Below are 23,892 nucleotides of genomic sequence, written 5' to 3'. Positions count from 1 at the left end.
GCACTTAAAATATATCCAAATTTTGTATTATGCATGTTGCTCGGGGTGAATGGCTTACAAAATATGTTAAAAATATTCCTGTGCCCTAGAGCTTATAACTAGTACTAATAACATTGAAGGGAACACATAAGCTTCTCTATTAATATCAAATGAATATACCTGCTGAAAAAGGAAATAGAATATTTACACCAAGCACCAAGCTTCTATACTTGGTAGTTTGTTCCTCCTTCCTAAGCAGTTCTACATATTTTATTAGCAGGGGTGGGGGTGGGGGGTGGGGCCTGTTTCTAAATATATTTGGGCTCTGAAGTGGCTAAAGAATATTTATAGGATCTGAGATAAGGAGGACCCAGGCGGACATTTATGGGTGGTGGAACCCAGGTCTGCTCAGGGAGGAATCTCCAGGCTGTTCCCGGGGCCACAAGTGCATCACAACCCTCCTGGGTTGGCAGGGGGAGCCTTCTGGAAGGGCAGTGCGGAGTTCTGAATCCATGTGTGTGGACTGCCTTCCTCCCCAAGACCTTGACGCTAGAGGCTGCAAGTACTCAATGTATTAAAAACCTTCTGTAGCTTGTATTCACTGTAAGTTAATACCAGAGTTTATTAATAGTGCTCTTTGAAGGCACAAAGAGTCTAGCAACACTTTTTTTTTTAATATTCATTTTATTGAGATACATTCACATACCATGCAGTCATACAAAACAAAGCGTACATTTGTTCACAGTACCATTACATAGTTGTACATTCATCACCAAAATCAATCCCCGACACCCTCATTACCACACACACAGAAATAACCAGAATAATAATTAAAGTGAAAAGGAGCAACTAAAGTAAAAAAGAACACTGGGCGCCTGTGCCGGTTTGAATGTGTTGTGTCCCCCAAATGCCATTATCTTTGTAGTCTTGTGGGACAGACATTTTTGGTGCTGGTTGGATTTGCTTGGAATGTGCCCCACCCAGCTGTGGGTGAGGACTCTGATGAGATGTTCCCATGGAGGCGTGGCCCCGCCCATTCGGGGTGGGCCTTGATTGGTGGGGCTATGTAAATGAGCTAACTCCAGGGGAGAAAACTGAGTGCAGCTGGGAGTGATGTTTTGAAGAGGAGCAAGCTTGCTAGAGAGGAACGTCCTGGGAGAAAGCCGTTTTGAGGCTGGAACTTTGGAGCAGACGCCAGCTGCCTTCCTAGCTAACAGAGGTTTTCCAGACGCTGTTGGCCATCCTCTGGTGAAGGTACCCGACTGCTGAGGTGTTACGTTGGACGCTTTGTGGCCTTAAGACTGTAACTGTGTAGCGAAATAAACCCCCGTTTTATAAAAGCCTATCCATCTCTGGTGTTTTGCATTCTGCAGCATTAGCAAACTAAAACAGCGCCCTTGTTTGTTTGTTTGTTTGTTTCCTTCCCCCACTTTCCACTCATCCATCCACAAACTAGACAAAGGGGAGTGTGATCCCCATGGCCCCCCCAATCCCACTGTCCCCCCTTATAAGCCACATCTTTATACAACTGTCTTCAAGATTCATGGGTTCTGGGTTGCAGTTTGATAGTTTCAGGTATCCACCACCAGCTACCCCAATTCATTAGAACCTAAAAAGGGTTGTCTATATTGTGCATAAAAGTGCCCACCAGAGTGACGTCTCAGCTCCTTTTGGAATCTCTCTGCCACTGAAGCTTATTTCATTGCCTTTCACATCCCCCTTTTGGTCAAGAAGATGTTCTCCATCCCACGATGCCGGGTCTACATTCCTCCCCAGGAGTCATATTCCACATTGCCAGGGAGATTAACTACCTTGGGTGACTGATCCCACGTAGGGGGGAGGGCAGTGATTTCACCTTTCAAGTTGGCTTAGCTAGAGAGAGAGGGCCACATCTGAGCAACAAAGAGGCATTCGGGAGGAGGCTCTAAGGCACAATTATAGGGAGGCCTAGCCTCTCCTTTGCAGCAACAGTCTTCCCAAGGGTAAATCCCATGGTAGAGGGCTCAATCCATCAAACCACCAGTCCCCTATGTCTGTGGTCATGTTAGCAACCCTTGAGGTAGGGCAGGCCAATACCCCTGGATTCTCCACCAGCTCCTCAAGGGGGCTCTGCATATTTTTTTCCTTGTTTTTTTAAAACTTTTTTTTTTTTCTAAATCAACTGTATGAAAACTAAAAAAATTAAAAAAAAAAAAAACAACATACAATAAAAGAACATTTCAGAGAGACCATAACAAGGGAGTAAGAAAAAGACAACTAACCTAAGCTAACTACTTTACTTCCAACATGTTCCTACTCTACCTCAAGAAAGTAACCTAATACAGCAACATTTCTGTGAACTTGTTACCACTATACCCATCAGAAATTAACAGACTATAGTCATCCCTGGGCATTCCCAGAACGTTAAATTTACCCATGATAGCTTATCTGTTCTTCTTGGATTATTGTTCCCCCTTCCTTAATTGCTCTCTATTGCTAGTTCCCCTACATTCTACGTTATAAACCATTTGTTTTACATTTTTCAAAGTTCACATTAGTGGTAGCATACAATATTTCTCTTTTTGTGCCTGGCTTATTTCGCTCAGCATTATGTCTTCAAGGTTCATCCATGTTGTCATGTGTTTCATGACATCGTTCCTTCTTACTGCCGTGTAGTATTCCATCGTGTGTATATACCACATTTTATTTATCCACTCATCTGTTGAAGGACATTTGGGTTGTTTCCATCTCTTGGCAATTGTGAATAATGCTGCTATGAACATTGGCGAGCAGATATCTGTTCGTGTCACTGCTTTCCGATCTTCCGGGTATATACTGAGAAGTGCAATCTCTGGATTGAAGGGTATCTCTATACCTAGTTTTCAAAGGAACTGCCAGACTGACTTCCAGAGTGGCTGAACCATTATACAGTCCCACCAACAATGAATAAGAGTTCCAATTTCTCCACATCCCCTCCAGCATTTGTAATTTCCTGTTTGTTAAATGGTAGCTATTCTAATCGGTGTGAGATGGTATCTCATTGTGGTCTTAATTTGCATCTCTCTAAATAGCTAGTGAAGCTGAACATTTTTTCATGTATTTCTTGGCCATTTGTATTTCCTCTTCAGAGAACTGTCTTTTCATATCTTTTGCCCATTTTATAATTGGGCTGTCTGTACTATTGTCATTGAGTTGTAGGATTTCTTTATATATGCAAGATATCAGTCTTTTGTCAGATACATGGTTTCTGAAAATTTTTTCCCACTGAGTTGGCTGCCTCTTTACCTTTTTGAGAAATTCCTTTGAGGTACAGAAACTTAAGCTTGAGGAGTTCCTGTTTATCTATTTTTTCTTTTGTTGCTTGCGCTTTGGGTGTAAAGTCTAGGAAGTGGCCGCCTAATACAAGGTCTTGAAGATGTTTCCTTACATTATCTTCTAGGAGTTTTATGGTACTTTCTTTTATATTGAGATCTTTGGTCCATTTTGAGTTAATTTTTGTGTAGGGTGTGAGGTAGGGGTCCTCCTTCATTCTTTTGGACATGGATATCCAACTCTCCCTGCCCCATTTGTTGAAAAGACCATTATGACCCTGTTCAGTGACTTTGGGGGCCTTATCATGGAATATTTTTCCATCTTTTAAGGTCCCCTTCTATTTCTTTTAATAGAGTTATGTAGTTTTCTTTGTATAGGTCTTTTACACATTTAGTTAAGTTTATTCCTAGGTACTTGATTTTTTTAGTTGCTATTGAAAATGGTATCTTTTTCTTGAGTGTCTCTTCAGTTTGTTCATTTCTAGCATATAGAAACATTACTGACTTATGTGTATTAATCTTGTATTCCACTACTTTGCTAAATTTGTTTATTTAGCTCTAGTAGCTGCATCGTCGATTTCTTGTAGTTTTCCAGATATAAGATCATATCATCTGCAAACAATGACAGTTTTACTTCTTCTTTTCCAATTTGGATGCCTTTTATTTCTTTGTCTTGACGGATTGCCCTGGCTAGCACTTCCAGCACAATGTTGAATAACAGTGGTGATAGCGGGCATCCTTGTCTTGTTCCTGATCTTAGAGGGAAGCCTTTCAGTCTCTCACCATTGAGTACTATGCTAGCTGTGGGTTTTCCATATATACTCTTTATCATATTGAGGAAGTTTCCTTCAATTCCTACCTTTTGAAGTGTTTTTATCAAAAAGGGATGTTGAATTTTGTCGAATGCTTTTTCAGCATCTATTGAGATGATCATTTGATTTTTCCCTTTTGATTTGTTAATGTGTTGTAATACATTGACTGATTTTCTTATGTTGAACCATCCTTGCATGCCTGGAATGAACCCCATTTGGTCATGGTGTATGATTTTTTTAATGTGTCTTTGGATTCAATTTGCAAGTATTTTGTTGAGGATTTTTGCATCTATATTCATTAGGGAGATTGGCCGGTAGTTTTCCTTTTTTGTAGCATCTTTGCCTGGTTTTGGTATCAGATTGATGTTAGCTTCATAAAGTAAGTTAGGTGGTGTTCCATTTTCTCAATGTTTTGAAAGAGTTTAAGTAAGATTGGTGTCAGTTCTTTTTGGAAAGTTTGGTAGAATTCCCCTGTGAAGCCATCTGGCCCTGGGCATTTATTTGTGGGAAGATTTTTGATGACTGATTGGATCTCTTTGCTTGTGATGGGTTGGTTGAGGTCTTCTGTTTCTTCTCTGGTCAATCTAGGTTGTTCATATGTTTCCAGGAAATTGTCCATTTCGTCTACATCATCCAGTTTGTTGCCATACAGTTGTTCATAATATCCTCTTATATATTTTTTTAATTTCCTCAGCATCTGCAGTAATGTCACATTTCTCATTCATTATTTTGTTTATATGGGTCTTCTTTCTTTTTGATTTTGTCATTCTAGCTAGGGGATTGTCTATCTTGTTGATCTTCTCAAAGAACCAACTTTTGGTGATATTTTCCTCTCTATTGTTTTTTTGTTCTCTATGTCATTTCTTTCTCCTTTAATCCTTGTTATTTCTTTTCTTCTACTTGGTTTAGGATTGGTTTGCTATTCATTTTCTAGCTTCTTCAGTTGATCCATTAGTTCTTTGATTTTGGCTCTTTCTTCCTTTTTAATATATGCCTTTAGTGCTATAAATTTCCCCCTCAGTACTACTTTTGCTGCATCCCATAGGTTTTGGTATGTTGTGTTCTCATTTTCATTTGTCTCTATATATTTAGCAATTTCTCTTGCTGTTTCTTCTTTAACCCACTGATTGTTTAGGAGTGTGTTGTTTAATCTCCAGGTATTTGTGAATTTTCTAAGTCTCTGATGGTTATTGACTTCTAATTGTATTCCACTGTGGTCAGAGAATGTGCTTTGAATAATTTCAGTCTTTTTAAATTTATTGAGGCTTGTTTTATGTCCCAGCATATGATCTATTCTGGAGAAAGTTCCGTGAGCACTAGAAAAGTATGTGTATCCTGGTGATTTGGGATGTAATGTTCTATATATGTCCATTAAATCTAATTCATTTATCAGATTGTTTAGGTTTTCAATTTCCTTATTGGTCTTCTGTCTGTTTGATCTAGCTATAGGAGAGAGTGATGTGTTGAAGTCTCCCACAATTATTGTGGAAACATCAATTGCTTCCTTTAGTTTTGCCAGTGTTTCTCTCATGTATTTTGTGGCACCTTGATTGGGTGCATAGACATTTATGATTGTTATTTCTTCTTGTTGAATTGCCCCTTTTATTAGGATGTAGTGGCCTCCTTTGTCTCTCAAAACATCCCTGCATTGAAAGTCTATTTTATCTGAGATTAACATTGCTACACCTGCTTTCTTTTGGCTGTAGCTTGCATGAAATATTTTTTTCCATCCTTTCACTTTCAATTTCTTTGTGTCCCTGTGTCTAAGATGAGTCTCTTGTATGCAGCATATTGATGGTTCTTTTTTTTTTGATCCATTCTGCGAATCTATATCTTTTAATTGGTGAGTTTAATCCATTTACATTCAACGTTATAATCGTGAAGGCATTTCTTGAATCAGCCATCTTATCCTTTTATGTTTGTCGTATATATTTTTCCCTCTCTCTATTAATATCCTTTAATGTACCCATACCAAATCTCTTTAGTACTGATCCTTTCTCCATGTCTCTCTCTCCTTTCTTTGTTTCTCTGTCTGTAGGGCTCCCTTTAGTATCTCCAGTAGGGCAGGTCTCTTGTTAGCAAATTCTCTCAGCATTTGTTTGTCTGTGAAAAATTTAAGCTCTCCCTCAAATTTGAAGGAGAGTTTTGCTGGATAAAGTATTCTTGGTTGGAAATTTTTCTCACTCAGAATTTTAAATATGTCATGCCACTGCCTTCTCACCTCCATGGTGGCTGCTGAGTAGTCACTACTTAGTCTTACACTGTTTCCTTTGTATGTGATGAATTGCTTTTCTCTTGCTGCTTTCAGAACTTGCTTCTTCTCTTCCGTACTTGACAGTGTGATCAGAATATGTCTTGGAGTGGGTTTATTTGGATTTATTCTATTTGGAGTTTGCTGGGCATTTATAATTTGTGTATTTATGGTGTTTAGAAGATTTGGGAAGATTTCTCCAACAATTTCTTTGAATACTCTTCCTAGACATTTACCCTTTTCTTCCCCTTCTGGGACACCAATGAGTCTTATATTTGGACGTTTCATATTATCTATCATATCCCTGAGGTCCATTTCAATTTTTTCGATTTTTTTCCCCATTCTTTCTTTTGTGCTTTCATTTTCCATTCTGTCATCTTCCAGGTCACTGATTCATTGTTCAGCTTCCTCTAATCTTGTACTATGAGTGTCCAGAATCTTTTTAATTTGGTCAACAGTTTCTTTAATTTCCATAAGATCATCTATTTTTTTATTTACTCTTGCAATGTCTTCTTTATGCTCTTCTAGGGTCTTCTTGATGTCCTTTATATCCTGTTCCATGCTCTTCTTGATGTCCTTTATATCCCATGCCATGGTCTCATCGTTCATCTTTAGTTCTTTGATTAGTTGCTCTAGGTACTGGGTCTCTTCTGATTTTTTTATTTGGGTGCTTAGGCTTGGGTTATCCATATCGTCTGGTTTTTTCATATGCTTTAAAATTTTCTGTTATTTTTTGCCTCTTGGCATTTGCTTAACTTGATAGGTTTCTTTTAGGATTTGTAGACCAATTGAAATCCTTATCTCTAATTTGTCAGATCTACAGCTTCATGGAGTACACTTTCTCTGACTAACCAGTAGGTGGTATCCATGAGCCACCTGTTCCCCTCAAGCCAGTTCTCCCCTGTTTTGCCTCTGTTGTGAGTGAGGGAGTAAGTCTTGTGGGGTCCAAATTGTGTACCAAGCTTGTGTGTGTAGTTGGTGTTGCCCACCCTGTGTAAGGGGCGTGTGTCTGGGCTGTCAGGGAGGGGGAGCAACTCTAACAGTCAAATCTCCCTGGTGTTCCTGGAGTTTTAAAGCTGCTGCAATAGTCTAATCCTTAAGTTCAGTCCTGCCACAGTTTGTCTCTGCCACTGACCCACAAGTCCCTGGTATTGGAGTGTGGCCCCTGAGACTTGTGGTTGGGTCCCTCTTCCAGGCCTTGCACCCCCTGGTCCTCTGTTGAGGGATGACTGTGCTATGTCACAGGTGAGTGCTGTCCCCCCAGAGCAGTTCTGAGCTGCCGGTCTGTGTAGGGAGGCTCCCAGTCTGCTGAAATAATGTCTGAATGGGGCTTGTTAATTTCCACTGCTCCACCTTCCCAACTCTGGGACAACCAGCTGAGGGTGCAGGGAAGGCTAATGTCCACACCCAGTTTTATGGTGTGTGTGTGTTATTTGAAGCACTTCCGTCACACTGGGTTGTCTGGGGCAGCTCTGGGCTATGGGGCTGACGATGGGCAGGAGTGTTTCCTGTCCACCAGGATGATGGCTGTGAGCGGATGCCCCCCTTTTCTTGGGAAGTTGTGGTGTTCAGTGAATTTTCTCAGCCACTGGATTATTGCCTTTTGTCTCAGAGCTCTCTTAGTTCTGCTCCTACCTTGACCTGCCCAAATTGCAAGTCTTTGAGGCTTTCTGTATTGGGCTTCTTAGAGTAATTGTTTTAGAAAAATAAAAAAATATAAAAAAGAAAAAGGGGCCCTCCTGGCAGATCTAACGGGTTATTGAAATGCTAAGGGACAAAGCAATTAGGGCCATTAAGGAAAGATCCAGGGGGCAGAGAGATCAGTTTTTCTTTGGGATTTGCAAATGAGCCTCAGGGCCTGAGCTCTTCCCTTCCCGTTTCTATGTTCACCAGAATTCCAAAAAGCCTCCGCTTTTATTTTTGAGTTTTTCTTGCTGCTTTTTGCTATGCCTATCTCCTCTCTGCTGGGCTGGCTGCTTTCAGATTCTCTGGTGTCCGGTCTCAGTCTATCTATGGTTGGAGTTTGGATCAGTAGAATGAGTTTCCGATAAGGGCTGCCACTGCAGTTCTCCCTTCTCCTTCCCAGCGCTGACGGCCCCTCTTCCCACGGGACTGAGCCTGGCGGGGAGGGGAGTGGGCCCCCTGGCCACAGAAACTTACAGATTTCACTGATATCAGCAGTTCCATGTTTTCATGAGTGTTGTATGAAGTATGCCCAAAGTCAGATTGCTCTGCAGTGTCCAGTCTACACAGTTCCTGGCTTTCTACCTACTTCCCGGGAGGAGTAACTAAAACATATACCTCACCAATCCATCATCTTGCCCACTGATTCTAGTAACACTCTTAAGTCAGGGGTTAGCAAACGTTTTGTAAAGGGACCAGATAGTAAATAGAGACTTTGTGGGCCTTAAGTATCTGTTTGTAATGTTCACCTTTGTCTTTGTAACAAAAGCAGCTATAGACTGTGTGTAAACCAATGGGCATGTGTGTGTTCCAACAAAACTATATTTACAAAAACAGGCAGCAGGATGGATTCGTCCTGCAAGCCTTAGTTTTCCCAAAAAAAAAAAAAAAAAAAAAAAACCTTTTGTAGCAATAGAAACAGCAAGAGCTCAAGACACATTTTAGGATGAGAGGAAGAGGAATTATTCAAGGGCCTGGAACTCATGGGTTTCACCAGGTTTTTTAAAGACTGAGAAAAATAAACATGAAATGCTCAAACAGTTTTTGCAAACCTCTCTTAAAATACTGTCAGTCAGTGAGATACCACTTCACACCCACTTGGATGGTTACTATTGAAAGCACAGACTATAACAAGCATTTTTGAGGATACAGAAGAATTAGAACCTTTGTGCACTGGTGGTGGGAATGCAAACTGGAGCAGCAGCTTGGAAAACAGTTTGGCATTTCCTCAAGAAGTTAAACAATCAGCATATAATCAGGCAATTCTACTGCTAGGCATATACCTAAAAGAATTGAAGACAAGGACTCAGATACTTGTACGCCAATGTTAGTTGTAGCATCATTTAAGATCACCAGAGGTGGAAAAAACCCAAATGTCCATTGACAGATGAATGGATAAACAAAATGTGGTATATAAACAATGGAACATTAGTCAGCCATAAAAAGGAATGAAGTTCTGATACATCCCGGTACACAGATAAACCCTGAAAACACTATGCTAAGTGAAGTGAGCAGACATAAAGGGGCAAATATTTTATCATTCTATTTACCTGAAATATAAATAATAGACAAATTCATTGAAAAAGAAAGTAAATTTGTGGTTATGGGTATGGGGGGAGATGGGAAATTATTGCTTAATGGGTGCAGCATTTCTCTTCAAAGTGATGAAAACATTTTGGAAATAGAAGGTAGTGATGGATACTCAACATTTGGAATATTATTAATGCCACGGAACTGTACACTTAAAAATGGTTAAAATGGCAAACTTTGCTATATATTTTTGATCACATTAAATGTTTTTAAAAAACAGAACACCAAAAAACATATTTGTATACATTATCATCCACATTATAAGCCATGTAAAGCACAGATTTACTGACTTCTTACCAGTCCTCAAATTTTGAAAAGGGTATCCTATTTTGTTTTAATAAATGCTACTATTTACTGTCCCTTAATCAGTCAACCAATAAGTTGTCAGAACATTTAAAGATGCAAACTTACTTTTATCTGGACAATTTGAATTTCATCACATCTCAAATCAGTAAGAGATTTCCTTCTCTGGCCTCTTCGGTGCCCAAATTTGCACTTATTTCTCATCACTTGTTCATCATCTTCTATGGGTCTTCGGACATATTTAAAGCGATCTTTGAGGGCTCGTTTCCATAAAAACTGCATAAAATAACCAAGCAGCTGGTTAATCTTCAAGGAGATTGGAATAATCCTATATAAACAATAAAACCATTGTCTATCACCCTTGGGCTTGAAATTATTTTCACAGCATAGTAACAGAAATAATATATGTATCCTTTCATTTATCTTCACGGCAATCTTGTGAGATGGCTGTAAGCATTATAATCCCTAAATATAGATGAGGAAATTAAGAATTAGAGAAATTAAAATATTTTCTCAATGTCACAAAGCCATGGAGTAAATGTGCTGGCTCTTGAACCTTGATTTTCTAATTCCCAAGCCTGTTTACTTTCCACCACACTTGCTGCCCCAGCACATTCCATGCTTCCAGTGGACTCTAGAATAAACTGACACTGATTCATGAGGGCAAGAACTAGATATGTGGATTAATGCATTTCCTTTAAAAAATTTTTTTCTGTCATCCCTTGAAACTCACTTTGGTGAATACTTTTGGCATTCATTGCCCAAATATTGCACAGCATCTACTGCTTCAGACACAAAGGCCTGGTTCCTGCTCCAGGAGGGAGGGGAACAGGCAGGCCTCACTTTCAGTCTAGCAGGACAAGGAATTTCAACAAAGAAGGGAAGAGAGTGCACTATCTTTTGTCTTGCTAGATCACGGAAGCCTTCCTGTAGGAGGTGCATCTGAGTTGAGGCCTCGTCTTAGGGTCAGGTCACTCTGGGGGGTGGAGGTAGGATTGGGGGATGCTGGGTGGGTGGACAGGTTTCCAAGCAGAAGGAACATGGGCGATGGAGGAACAGTGTCAGTGCCATCGGGGGACTGCCAAGGTTCTGCATGCCTGGAGCTCAGAGCTGAAGATCCAAGAATGGTAGCAGAGAAGGTAAGCCATAAGGCTGGAGAGAGATGTCAGCCACACCCAAAGGGCCACTGCTACCCTACTGTTAGGAGTTAAACTGTGTCCTCCATGAAGACAGGTTCATGTCCAACCTCTAGTACCTCAGAATGGGTCCTTATTTGGAAACAGGTTTGTTGCAGATGCTATTAGTTCAGATGAGGGCACACAGGAGCAGGTGGGCCCTAATCAGCGTTTGCCTCCTTGATTTGGACTTCTGGCCTCTAGAACAGTGAGACCATAAATTTCTGTTATTTTATATCATCACATTTGTGGTGCTTTGTTACAGGAGCCCCAGGCCACCAAGACACCCCTCAAGGCACCTCAGTGTGATTCGCAGTCAGATCTTCTCCACCTCCTCTCTGGGGACAGGCTACATCGGAATCTCATAGAGAACTTTGGCCCTTGGTCCTTCCTCTAAAGGATCGGTCTCAAACTTGGGCCTGCAACCCAATCCCTGGAGGGCTTGTTAAAACTCGGATAGCTGGGCCCCACCCCCAGGGCCTCTGATTCTGCCATGCAGGGCGGAGCTGAGAGTTTTTGTTAGTAGCAAGTTCCCAGCTCATGCTGAAGCCGCAGGTCCTGAGGCTAAGGTTCTGATTCAGGAGGTCTGCGTGGAGTCCAGGTGCCGTGTGGTTTTTTGTTTTGTTTTGTTTTGTTTTTAAACTTTATAGATAATCGGCTGCAGAGCCAGGTTAGGAGACCCTGCTGGGCCATGGTGAGTTGGGAGAGAAAATGGTTAGATTTGTGTTCTGGAAGAATCTGTCTGGTGTGTGGAGTGTTTGGGAGACCAGAGAGGTGGACAACAGCCCCGGGACACACCTGGGCTTCTTTTCTCCACAGGACATCACTCTGGGTCTCCTTCCCTCAGGAGCCTCTGGTTGTTGGCCTGGGAATCTCTGACCCTGATCTCATCCAATTAACCCTTGCACTGCCCCAGACTTCAGCCACAGCTCCCTCCTGGAAGCTCTGTGGCCTCCTGGACAGCTCATTTCCCGAGGTCATCCGTTCTCACCTTCCTTCATGGTACTTACCACATTGGCATTTATCCTCCTCTATAGGATGTGTCTTCTCTTTCTCCCTCCCTGCCTTCCCTTCCTGCCTCTTTCCCTCCTTCCTTCCTCCCTCCTTCCCTTCCTCCCTCCCTCCCTTCCTTCCTTCCTGCCTTCCTTCCTTCCTTCCTTCCAAGCTTTGCTCACCAAGCCAGCTCAGCGTTTGATACACAGTGAAACTATAAACATCTGCTGACTCGTGACAATCCTCCATGAAGCAGAGGGACTAAGGGTCCAAATAACAGATAGAAAGGAGCTAATTAGCAGTTGGACTCCGAGTCTTAGGCCTTGTTTGGCAAGTGACTGTGTGTGTGTCTTACCCCAAAACTTCTTCCAGCCTGGAATGCCCTGTGCTTGAATAGACCGCAGGGTAATGCCAGAACAGAATGTCTTTGCCACCAAACAGGTACAGTGTTTGCCCCCAGCTCTGACCACACGAGAGGTTGGTAAGCAGCTGGTGACTTTGGGCACATTTTCTGAGCCCTGTCTGCTCAGAATGGCTCTGAGGGAACATTTGCTAAGTGTCGAGTGTGTGGCCCTTAGATTTTGCTCCTTGACCACTACACCACTCTTGTTACCTGGCTTGAGTCCCAGTAAGGATGTTTCCTTCCCTTCAGAGCACAGTCACCTATGTTGGGAAGACTCAGGGTCTGATACTCGCTCTACATTAGCCAACTCACTTAAACAAGTAGCCCCCTCAGCTTTAGTTTCTCCAACTATGAAATGGAATAATAACATCTGTCCTATCAACCACACTGGGTTTTGGAGAGATTCAAATGAGTAGGTATTCATGGAAGATATGTATATAAAGGAAAATGCTATTCATGAAACTCTAGGGCCGGCGGTGAGGAGTGCAGTGGGTTGAGTTTGGGAATAGAGAGCTTGGGCACTGATTAAGCTCCTGGGATGCAAGAGTCAGAGAAGCTTCATCACCTCCCACCGGCCTGTGGGCCTGGAGTCCGCCATTGCTGTTTTACAACAGCCCAGATATAAAGGCTGGTTTCTATTTTTCTTGGCTCCAAAATACGAACTAGTGCAAACACCCTTTTTTCCCTCTTGCTTTCTACAGCTCTGACAGTCCTGTAAACCCATTGAACCTGGTGGGAGGTATTATAGCAATCATCTGCTAGGACAATTTTAAATTGCCAATTTCTTCTTTCCAGCCTTTCCCTTCTCTATGAACCATCTGATAGGAACAGAAAAAGGACAAATCAAATGCAATCTTCCACATGAGTATTCAATCAACAAGTATTTACCGAGCCTCTGCTGTCGACCTGGCACCACGAGCCCTCAGGTAGGCAGGCTCTGTAGAAAACATTTGTGGCATCAAAGAATAATCCCCCTTCTCCATACTCCCTCTGCTGGAGGGAGTGTAGAAAGTTCTACAAGGATACAGCTCTTCTCCTATCACTCAGAAATAAAAAATAGCCCTCAAAAGTGGTACTCCTGATGTAGGAAGCAGCATATGGCCTCCCCAGTGGTACCCTTGCCCAACATTTTTAAGCTAAACAAAATCATTAGGAAACATTCAGACAAACCCAGAATGGAGACCATCCTTCCAGGCACCAGACTAGAGTCATCAGTAAGTAGGAAAATCAAAAAAGGGCAGGGAGACCTTCCTAGATTAAAAGAGACAAAAGGCTCACAAAAAGTGAGCTTTTTTGTGAGCCTTTTGGTCTCTTGCTCCTGACTTCACAAAGCTCAGCCTATTGCAGAAGATTATACACACACACACACACACACACACACACACACACACACACGCCTGCAGGATCTATGCTCAGGCTTTATGGGAACACAGAGAGCAGGCACAGCTAGGAAATGAAGGGCAGCACTGTGAAGCCCCAACAAAAAATTCTATTGCCTGCTCTTGGGAACACAGCAGGAGAACGTGATCTGCTTTCCTTGGTGATCATGATCTATCTCTAGTTTTGTCTCTTTTGCCTCATGAACAGGTATCTGACCAGGATTCCTGCTTAGTTTAATCCCTGACAGCTAAACAATGAAAAAAGATTGGAAGAAGAAAGATTGGCTTTTTGAGGTCAGGACAGAGACCTTGTTCTTCTTTGTTGCTACCAAAAATAATAGCATAATGCTTGCCAACTCTGGAAAATCCATAGATTAAATTCTTATATACAGTTTTTTTTAAGTAATAGAGGTTTTTTTTTTTTTTAACCAGAAACCCAAATAAAATATATAAACTTAAAAAAAAAAAAGACAGACCAAAGGGATATAACAAACACATTCAACACATGATCCTTGATGAAATTTTATGCCGAAAAATCAGTTTTTAAAATCTTTTTTGAATAATTAGAGAAATGTGAATATGTGCCATATATGATATTATGGAATCACAGTAATTTTCTTAGATATAAAAATGGTATTGTGGTTATGTAGGAGACGGTCCTTATCCTTATAGGATACATGCTGAGGTATTTTGGGATGACATCTGCAACTTGTTTCAGATGATCAGCCAAAACGAACAAATGAATATATATGAGAGAGGAAAATGACTGTGGCAAAAGGTTAATATCTGGTCAATCTAGATCAGTGATTCTCAACAGGGGGTTGATTTTGCTCCTCTGGGGACATTTAGCAATGTCTGGAGATGTTTTTGGTTGTCAGCTCTGTGGGGAGTGCAATTGGCATCTAATGGGTAGAGCCCAGGGATTCTGCTCAATAGCCCACACTGCCCAGAACTGCCCCTCACATTAAAGAATTTTCTGGACAAAATACTGATACTGCCCCAGATGAGAAAGCTGATCTAAATGGGTATTCATGTGAGCATTTTTTCAACTTCTGTGTAGATTTGCAATTTTTCAAAATAAAAACTTGAGAATAAAATCAGCATTAAAACAACAAAACTCCTAGACATGGACATTAATGTTCTCAGAAACTTTCTATGAACCTCCACTATAACATTAGAAACACAACCTCACACACACAGTGAGAGGAAGGGAATTTCGGTAAACGTGTCTGTGCACCGGAGTTTTCTCTTGGACTCTTTTTTTTTCTAGTTCAATTTTATTGAGATATATTCACATACCATACAGTGATACAAAGCATACATTCAGTTGTTCACAGTACCATTATATAGTTGTGCATTCAAACGTTTTCATTACCACACACAAAAATAATAAGAATAAAAATTAAAGTGAAAAAGAACAATTAAAGTAAAAAAGAACACTGGGTGCCTTTTTGTTTTCTTTTTTTGCCCCCATTTTTCTACTCATCCTTCCATACACTGGAAAAAGGGGAGTGTGGTCCATTTGGCTTTCCCAATCACATTGTCACCCCTCATAAGCTACATCTTTATACAATCATCTTCAAGATTCATGGGTTCTGGGTTGCAGTTTAATAGTTTCAGGCATTTACTGCTAGCCATTCCAATTCATTAGAACCTAAAAAGGGTTGTCTATATGGTGTGTCAGAGTGCCCACCAGAGTGACCTCTCGGCCCCTCTTGCACTCTTTTTGCACAAAAGTTGCCCATAATCTGCTAAGCAATTTTGTACTTTATCAGCTAACTAACCATCTTTAATTTAAGCCACTGGGAATAGATGTGGCCAAAATGCACATGAGACCAGGGCAAGCAGTATTCGTTATTTTCTGTTTGTCTCACTTTGAAAACCATGAAACTAAAGGTCAAAATGTAATTGGATAGACACGTATTTCCTTACCTAAGCCAAGACTCCTGGGAAGGAATCTATAATAACATTGGTTACTTCTGGGGAGGATAATTTGGTGGCTGGAGGGCAGGAGTGGGAGAGAAATTTTTCCACGAAAGGGGATACTTTTGTCATTTCTGAATTTTGAACTATGTGAATGTGTAACATGTTCAAACAGTAAATTTAAATTATTTTTTAAAAACCACAAACATGGGTAACACCAATTAGATGACAGATATCAGCTCTTCAGTGTAAAAGGAATTCTGAGGAGCATTTTTTCGGCCACATCAGCCTGCCTGTCAATGTGGGGACTCCAGGCTTCTAATCCAAGGGGGCAGGCAGCTCCAGACAAAGCAGTTTGATTTGAAACCTCTGGAGCACTGGTTCTCAACCCTAGTTTCACACTGGATCATCTTAGGACCTTTTAAAAATACTAATCCCCATCCTCAGGCCAATTAAACCAGATCTCTGAAGATATTAATGTACACATAGAGTTGAAAACTGCTGCCCCAGAAGATCCCCAGGGCCATTTTTTTTTTGTTTGTTTTAATCAGAACAGCAGAGTAGGCATGAGAAGGCCAGGTGAGTCTGGGGATCAAGGTCTCCAAGCCAGACACATCTCCACTGGGTCTAATCGGAAGGCAATGGACATTCCTCCAATGACAGCACCGATTCAGCAGCTGTCACACCCTTTCGTTTCTCTGTATCACATCTCCTAAAGCCCTTCCAAGAGACCCATCATTATACATGAGCTTCCAAACAGCTTTGAGAGAGAGACAGAAAGACAAAGACGGCAGAAAGAGAGAAATCAGAGACAAGGAAACACCAGGCAGGGGGACGGAGATAAACAGAGAAGGGATCAAAAGAGCAGAGCCAGAGAGAGTCAGACACTAAAGCAGAGAGAGAGGCAGAGGCTGATACAGAAACAGAAAGACACTGAGCCACAGGAAGAGAATCCGAGGCAGAATCAGAGGAAAAGGCAGAGAAACAGGTAGACCAGATGGACAGACAGAACAAAAAAGGGAGAGATAGGAAACCTAAAGAGAAAGGGATGAGGCATAAAATCGCTGGGCCACCCAAGACCATCATGTCAAGCTGGGCTGAGGCGAGTGGGATGGGGCCCTGCAGTCACTTACAAAGCCACAGCCGTCCTCATCCAGGAAAGGGTGCGTCTGCAGCAGGGAGTTGACCACGTCGTTGTACAGCTGGGTGCTGGGGTACCTGTTCACCGCAAGGAGGAGGATGCATTTCACTGCAAATGGCCCACGTTGCTTCCCTTCAGTTGAGTGCAAATTACACCCACTTTTCTCCAAATCTTTCTCCATAACATTCAATAGTGGGCGATGTGGGACTTACTAGACATATGTCATCCAAACCCTGAAGAGAGCCCATTCCAAAGGGCATCAACTTGTGCTGGTTTGTATATATTATGTCACCCAGAAAAAAACCATATTTTTTAATGCAGTCTAGTAGGGACAGATGTATTAGCGTTGATTAGGTTGGAATCTTTGAATTAGGTCGTTTCCATGGAGATGTGACCCACCCCACTGTGGGTAATAACATTGATTAGACTATTTCCATGGAGGTGTGGCCCCACCCATTCAGCATGGGTCTTGATTAGTTTTACTGGAGTACTTTAAAAAGAGCCACACAGGCCCAGATGCTTGCTGGCTTAGCTCAGACATGCTTGGAGTATGGACCTCTGATGTTGGCTGCAGCCAAGCGAAACATTTTGAAGACAGCCATTGAAAGTAGACTTTTGCTACTCCAGAGTTTTCCTGGGAGAAACTGAGAGAACATCCCCAGATGCCTAGAGAAATGTCCTGGGAGAAAGCCATTTTGAAACACAATCAGGGAGCAAGGAAGAAGACACCAGCCATGTGCCTTCCCAGCTAATAAGGGTTTCCTGGATGCCAATGGCCTTTCTCCATTGAAGGTACCCTATTGTTGATGCCTTACATTGGACACTTTATGGCCTTAAGACTGTAACTTTGTAACCAAATAAACCCCCTGTATAAAAGCCAATCCATATCTGGTGTTTGGCAAAATGGCAGCATTAGCAAACTGGAACACTACTCTACTCTGCAAACTAACCCTCTCCCAAAGCAGAAAGTCTGCCCTGCTATACTCACAATGAGCCATTGAGGTACTTGGTCATGTCAGCCTGTAGGAACTCAATGATTCTGATCCTCATGCTGTGGTCAGGACACTTCTGCTCTGCCAGCATGCACTTGACATCATAAGGAAACTCTGGTAGGACATAGGACCTGGTCCACTGTAATGCTTTATCCCTTGCTAGAACATGTTTCGCATTCCTTCTGTTAAATAAAAGCACACAAAGAGTGAATTCTATTCCAAATGTAAGCAACTGATTACTTCTCTACACTCTGAGACCTTATGATATGAACCACTTCCTTGAGACTTCAAATACTTGGAATCATCAATCCATCTTCCATCCATTCATCTATCCACAAATGTTTGAGGGCCTATCATGTGTCCATTTGCTTTTCCTTTGCACACATATAATTACATTTAATTCTGGGGTGTGTGTGTGGAATGTGGGATAATATAGACTTTAGAACAAAGCCTGAAGTTGGAAAAAATAATAATTTGCCTGACTTTGAAGAGGTGACTTATAATGCATAGCTCACAATTGGACAAGATATCTTCCAAAAAAAAAAAAAAAAAAAAAGTTGCAATTCAGCAATACAAATGAGGCACATTATAAAGACTTACGCTTGGTCAAGAAAATTCTTCTTTTAAATGCTTTATCCTGCTACTCTTCATAATGAAATATGAGATCCACCTAATTTATCTTTGGCTATTTTAGTAAGGTAAATGTAGTTTCTAAATTTAAAATAAGTATCAGATACTCCATGATGCTATTCAGATGAAATTTCTAGAAAAGGATATGGTAAACTGTAGCTAACAAAAGCAGCTCAGTGGTTGCCTGGGGTTGGGATAAGAGTGGAGACTGACATAAAGAAGCAAGAGAAAACGCTTTTGGAGTATGGAAGTGTTCCAAAAGGATTGTGGTGATGGCTGCCAAATGTATAAATTCACCAAAATTGATTGAGCTGTATATATTAAATGAGTGAATTTTATGTTCTGTAAATTATACCTCAGTAAGGCTGTTTAAAAAATTAAGAATGAGTCACTTTAAGACCTTCAAGTTAGTGACTGATTATTCAGTATGTAAAAAGAAGACTCTGTAATTAAATTTCCAAGCAACCGTTAATCAGAGGCACTGGGCAGCAGTCAACGCATTACATTAACAGAATAGATTGCAATGTAAGTTACAGAATCGAGGCAAGCCAGAGTAGAAGACAAAGAACACAAAAATGTCCTAAATTAGCCTCAGTAGGTTTATTCTCTGTACAACCATGGAATTCACAGTGTTCTAAATAAAATTCAGGAGTTTTGAAAGGCCAAACCTCTTTTAGAATTTTAGGTCATACTTGTAAGAATTCATGAGCTATAATGAATACAGAGAACAAAGAAAGCAGGAGAAAACACTCTCTTCTTTTTTTATGATAAGCTCCCTCTCCATTTTCCCCAGTTTGGCAGTCATGTATCAGTGGTAAAAATAAGTACACAAATAATTTAATACTTGATACAATACAGCAACAGACATTTCCTAGACATAAATCTCTGCTTCAGTCCAAACCATTTTCCAGTATGCTTTTCTCTCATTTCACTTCATTCATTCATTCATTATTTATTGGGCTCTACTGTGTGCCAGTTACCCTCCTACAATCCCCAGCTCCCTCCATATTCTATTATCTTGTTTCTGTCATTCATGGTCAAATTAGCGCTCCCTTATCTGCTCAGACTGGGGCGGGCGGGGTGGCGGGGTGGGATGGGGTGGGGGTTGGGGGTTTGTGTGTGGGGTGTGGAGGGTTGTAAAAGGTGCTATAATGGGGCAGGTGCTGAGGGAGGTTTCAGTACAACAGCTTAGCACTGATCTCCTTTTCCCTGTGAGTCTCAAGTAGTTAAATTAGCTGTAAGCCTAGGCTTTTGAGTTTGCCCTCTCTTACTTGGTCCTACACCAATAGGTAACGTCAGTATCCCATTGCTATAAAATAGGGTTTGGTACAATTTTACTTTCTTGTCTGTGCCTGACAAGATATTTTTTCTATAAGTCTCTTCCCAGCAATGTCAGAGTAGGGACTATATATCCAGGTTTTATTTTACCAAATACCCCAGATATTGGAAGAACTATCCATGCTTTATCGGAGCGAAATGCCCCATCTTGCTCCTAATAGAGTCTTTAGGAAAAATCAGAGGAATCCAATTTCCCATCATATGCATTAAAAAAATTCAGCAAGGTATTCTGGAAGTGACTAGAACCCAAGCTATGCCAACTAAAACAAATGAAAAGTAATACTACGCAAGAAAAATTACTCATCAGAAATTTCAAATACATTCTAATTTGGATGAAGTTAAATGCAGGCATAACCACTTCTCATCTATAAAATGGTATTTGCATTGGATTAAATTGGATTGGATTTTAAAAATCTTTGCTGTGAGGTTGAGATTATTCATAATATCTTCAATAAACTAGAGTTGGGCAGAAAACCAACAGAAGTCACCCTAACGTAGATATAAGGAGCAGAAAGCACTCACAGACTTAGAAGACACTAACATTTCTGTTCCCATTTCAGAGCCAACAGTCTTCAATAAAACCACCACCCCCAAAACAATAAACCTCTAATTCAATGGATCCCAGTTCTGGAGGCACAGAATAATCAACTGGAAAGCTTTTAAAATATGTTACTACTTAAGACTGACCTCAGACTAACCGAATGAGAATCTGCGGCTTAAGGTGACTCATTTGATAAGTAGCAATATCATGATTGCACTATGCATTAGTTTTTAAAAATTATGAGACGGGGGTTCTAATGGAAAGGCTCATTGACTGTGTAACTCTGTCTAACTTTAGTAAGAGTGGAAAATACTCTAATTCTCCTCCTGTTCCCAAAGAGCACCTAGTATGGTCTGATGGGGCTCTCCTGGAGTGAGGAAAATGACCCTGTCAAGAATAGGCCCAGCTGAACTCTAGCTCTGTAAGCAGAGCTTCAACATGCAGAAGAACAGACGTTGAGCCTTAGTGGGGACCAGAAGAGAAGTAGATGCTACATGAGGGCAGGGGTTATGTTTTATCCCCAGTGTATAGAACATTGCTTAGTAGAGTTGATGCACAATGACTTTCGTTGACAAAAAAAAAAAAAAAGAACAGAGTCAGCTGGAAGGAGTAGTAATCTGAGCAAGGCTGAATTCAATTTGCTCTGGGCAAAGTTTTAAACATTTCAGCAGTTCATGAGCATTCATTACCCTGGTAAATTCAACTCTTTATTTATGCTGCAAACATGTCCCTCATTTCACTCCCTTCCAGCTTTTCCTTAAATTCTTGCACTGAATCTCTTCCTGATACAGCCCTGAAATATCTTCCTTAAAAGTCAATAATGACTTCCTCATTTACAAAGTCCTGACCTTTTCCATGACTTTCTAATTGCATTTGGCACTACTGACCACTTCTTTCTTGACAAAAATTTTACTTTCCTGCCTTTCCGTATCTCTCTGACTACTTGTTTGTTTTGTTGACTTATTCCTTTATCCCCTTCTGGGAGAGTTTACACATGGCTAGGTCCTTGCCCACTTAATCCTCTGCATTGATCTATGCTTTCTCCCTCAGAGAACTCATCAAACCCCATGGTCTCAGCTCTGAGCTGTATGTTGGAGTACAAATCCATCATCAATAATCTCTTTCCCATGCTCTTGTCCAAGATCTCCAACAATAACGTGTACACTGTTTATCTCATACTCAAATGTCCAAACTAATTCTTAATTTTTGTTTTTTAAAACTGGGATCCCATTGTAATTTCCTGGTTTCTTTGACTCTGCTGCATACTCTTAGCAACTCAGGCTTTGCACCTCAACTTTCCTCCATCTTACTTCATTTCCCACACCCAAGAGTCACAAAAATTTCCTCACACCTTATTTCTTGTATTTTTCTCCCCACAGTCCACACTACTACACTAATCCAGGCATTCACCACTCAAACATGGACCACCTCAATGGTCTACTAGCAGAGCTCTGCTTCTAAAATAGCCAACTAAGCTCATACTGGACCAACCATCCCATAGTTAATAACTATAAACATCAGACAAAATACAAAAAAAATTAACTGAAGATACAGAAGTAGACAAAAGCAGGCATTCTGAAGAGGAGTCTATACTCCAAAGAAGACAACAACATGGGGTGACTGTCTCTTTTCATGGTTTTTAGCCCAAGGCCTTGGCCTTGGTCAGTCCTGTTAAAACACCAGTAGAAAACTTGCAATCTTTCTGGACTAGAGAAACAGTGGACAGATGTTGAAGCAACCACAACTACCAAAAAGTGAAAGGGGAAGCTCAGAAAGGAGAGGAACTACAAATTCTGTGTATAAATAGTCTAAATCTCTAGCTGAACCTGAACCACACATGGGCAGAGAAGACTATAAGTAACCCCACTGTGCTGATTTGAACCTGTTATGTACTCCAGAAAAGCCTATGTTCTTTTAATCCAATCTTGTGGAGGCAGAACTTTTGATTAGGTTGTTTCCAAGGAGATGTGACCCCACCCATGCAAGGTGGGTCTTAATCCCCTTGCTGGAGTCCTCTATAAAAGGATAAAAGGCAGAGACATTTTGAAGAGAGCTCAGAGATGCTTAGAAAGAAAACACCGCAGGGGAAGCAAGAAGGTCCCACAGAGAAGCTGAGACATTTTGAAGAAAGCCACAGAAACCAGAAGTAAAACCCAGGAGAGAAGGATCAGCAGAGCCAGCCATGTGCCTTCCCATGTGACAGAGGAACCATGGATGATATCGGCCTTTCTTCAGAGAAGGTATCGTCCTGTTGATGCTTTAATTGGGACATTTTCATGGCCTTAGAACTGTAAATGTGTGAACTAATAAACCCCCATTGTAAAAGAAAATCCATTTCCGGTATATTGCATTCCGGAAGCTTTAGCAAACCAAAACACCAACTAAAGATAAAATAGCTGAACTGAAATTTAAGTTGACATCAAAGAAACAGCATTTACAGTTTGAGTCCAACCAAGTTAGTTACTTACTAAAACAATCAATCAACATTCTCCATATGACTGTAACAGAATCAAGTCTCCACATTATAACATCCACAATGTCCAGTATACAACAGAAAGTTAGTTGGCATATAAAGAAACAGGAAAATGTGACCCAGTCTTAAGAGAAAAGAAATCAACAGAGCTGACATTGAAATTATCCAGTTATTGGAATTAGTAGGCAAAGATTTTACAGCAGCTACTATAACAGTGCTCAGTGACTTTAAAGAAAATACCGCAGAATGACTGAAATGTTAGGAAATCTTAGCATTTCTAAATCTCAGAAATGGAAATTATTAAAGTTAACCAAGCAGAAATTTTATAAGAGAATATGAAATTTAAAAATGTACTGGATGGGATTAACAAGACAATGGATATGAAAGAGGAAAGGACCAGTGAACTTGAAGACAGATCAATAAGAAATGATCCAAACTTTAAAACTAAGAGAAAAGAGAATTTTAAAAATAGGGTAATAGTTAATTTTTCTAATTCCAGGTTCTCATGCCTTATTTCCCTCTAAAGCCCCTGAAACCTTCTCCTATTTGATTTTATTTCACATAAAACTGTTTTCATCATGTCAGTCAGCTGAAGGGCCAGGTGGAGGTGGCCCATGGCTTCCCAGGCTCTTTGGTCCAAGGCGTAACCAGGGTCCCAGTTCATGAGGATGACCTCGTTTTATACCATCACTTTGCCTAAGAGAAAGAAGCAAATTCAAGAGCTGGGCCCATAACTCCTGGTCCAACGGAGTGACCATGGCAAACTGTGCCAGCTCAGTGCTGTTTATCATAAAGTTGGGGCAGGTTAAGAAAGTTGTCAACAATGCTGTTCAGCAGGAAGGAAAATCTTACTGTGAGTTGCCAGCCTCTCAGATTCCTGTGGAGGAAGCTCTTCCTGGGCCTGTGAAGCTGTGATGATTAGGCAACGGTTGCCCAGGAAAAATACCCATCATATAACTGTCTCCAATAAAAAGACAAGCAGGAAGTACAAAGGCC

At 41.0% G+C, this 23,892-nt stretch overlaps 1 protein-coding gene across 3 annotated transcripts in view; it reads right to left on the bottom strand.

Annotated features, from left to right (window-relative positions):
* The window catches only part of SAMD3 (sterile alpha motif domain containing 3), a 73,658-nt gene that overhangs the window by 23,134 nt on the left and 26,632 nt on the right, over positions 1–23,892 (bottom strand). For all 3 annotated transcript variants that reach the window (XM_037844538.1, XM_037844540.1, XM_037844539.1), the window contains 3 exons: positions 17,911–18,096; positions 16,915–16,999; positions 10,017–10,184 (listed from right to left, as the gene is read on the bottom strand). In XM_037844538.1, the coding sequence (XP_037700466.1) occupies positions 10,017–10,184; positions 16,915–16,999; positions 17,911–18,096 (439 nt within the window). The remainder of the gene's footprint in view (positions 1–10,016; positions 10,185–16,914; positions 17,000–17,910; positions 18,097–23,892) is intronic.

The sequence above is a fragment of the Choloepus didactylus genome, chromosome 7 (genome assembly GCF_015220235.1).
Source record: "Choloepus didactylus isolate mChoDid1 chromosome 7, mChoDid1.pri, whole genome shotgun sequence".
NCBI classification, from domain to species: domain Eukaryota; kingdom Metazoa; phylum Chordata; class Mammalia; order Pilosa; family Megalonychidae; genus Choloepus; species Choloepus didactylus.
Note: the sequence above shows the minus strand (reverse complement) of the source record. Positions and strands in the feature narration are given on the sequence as shown.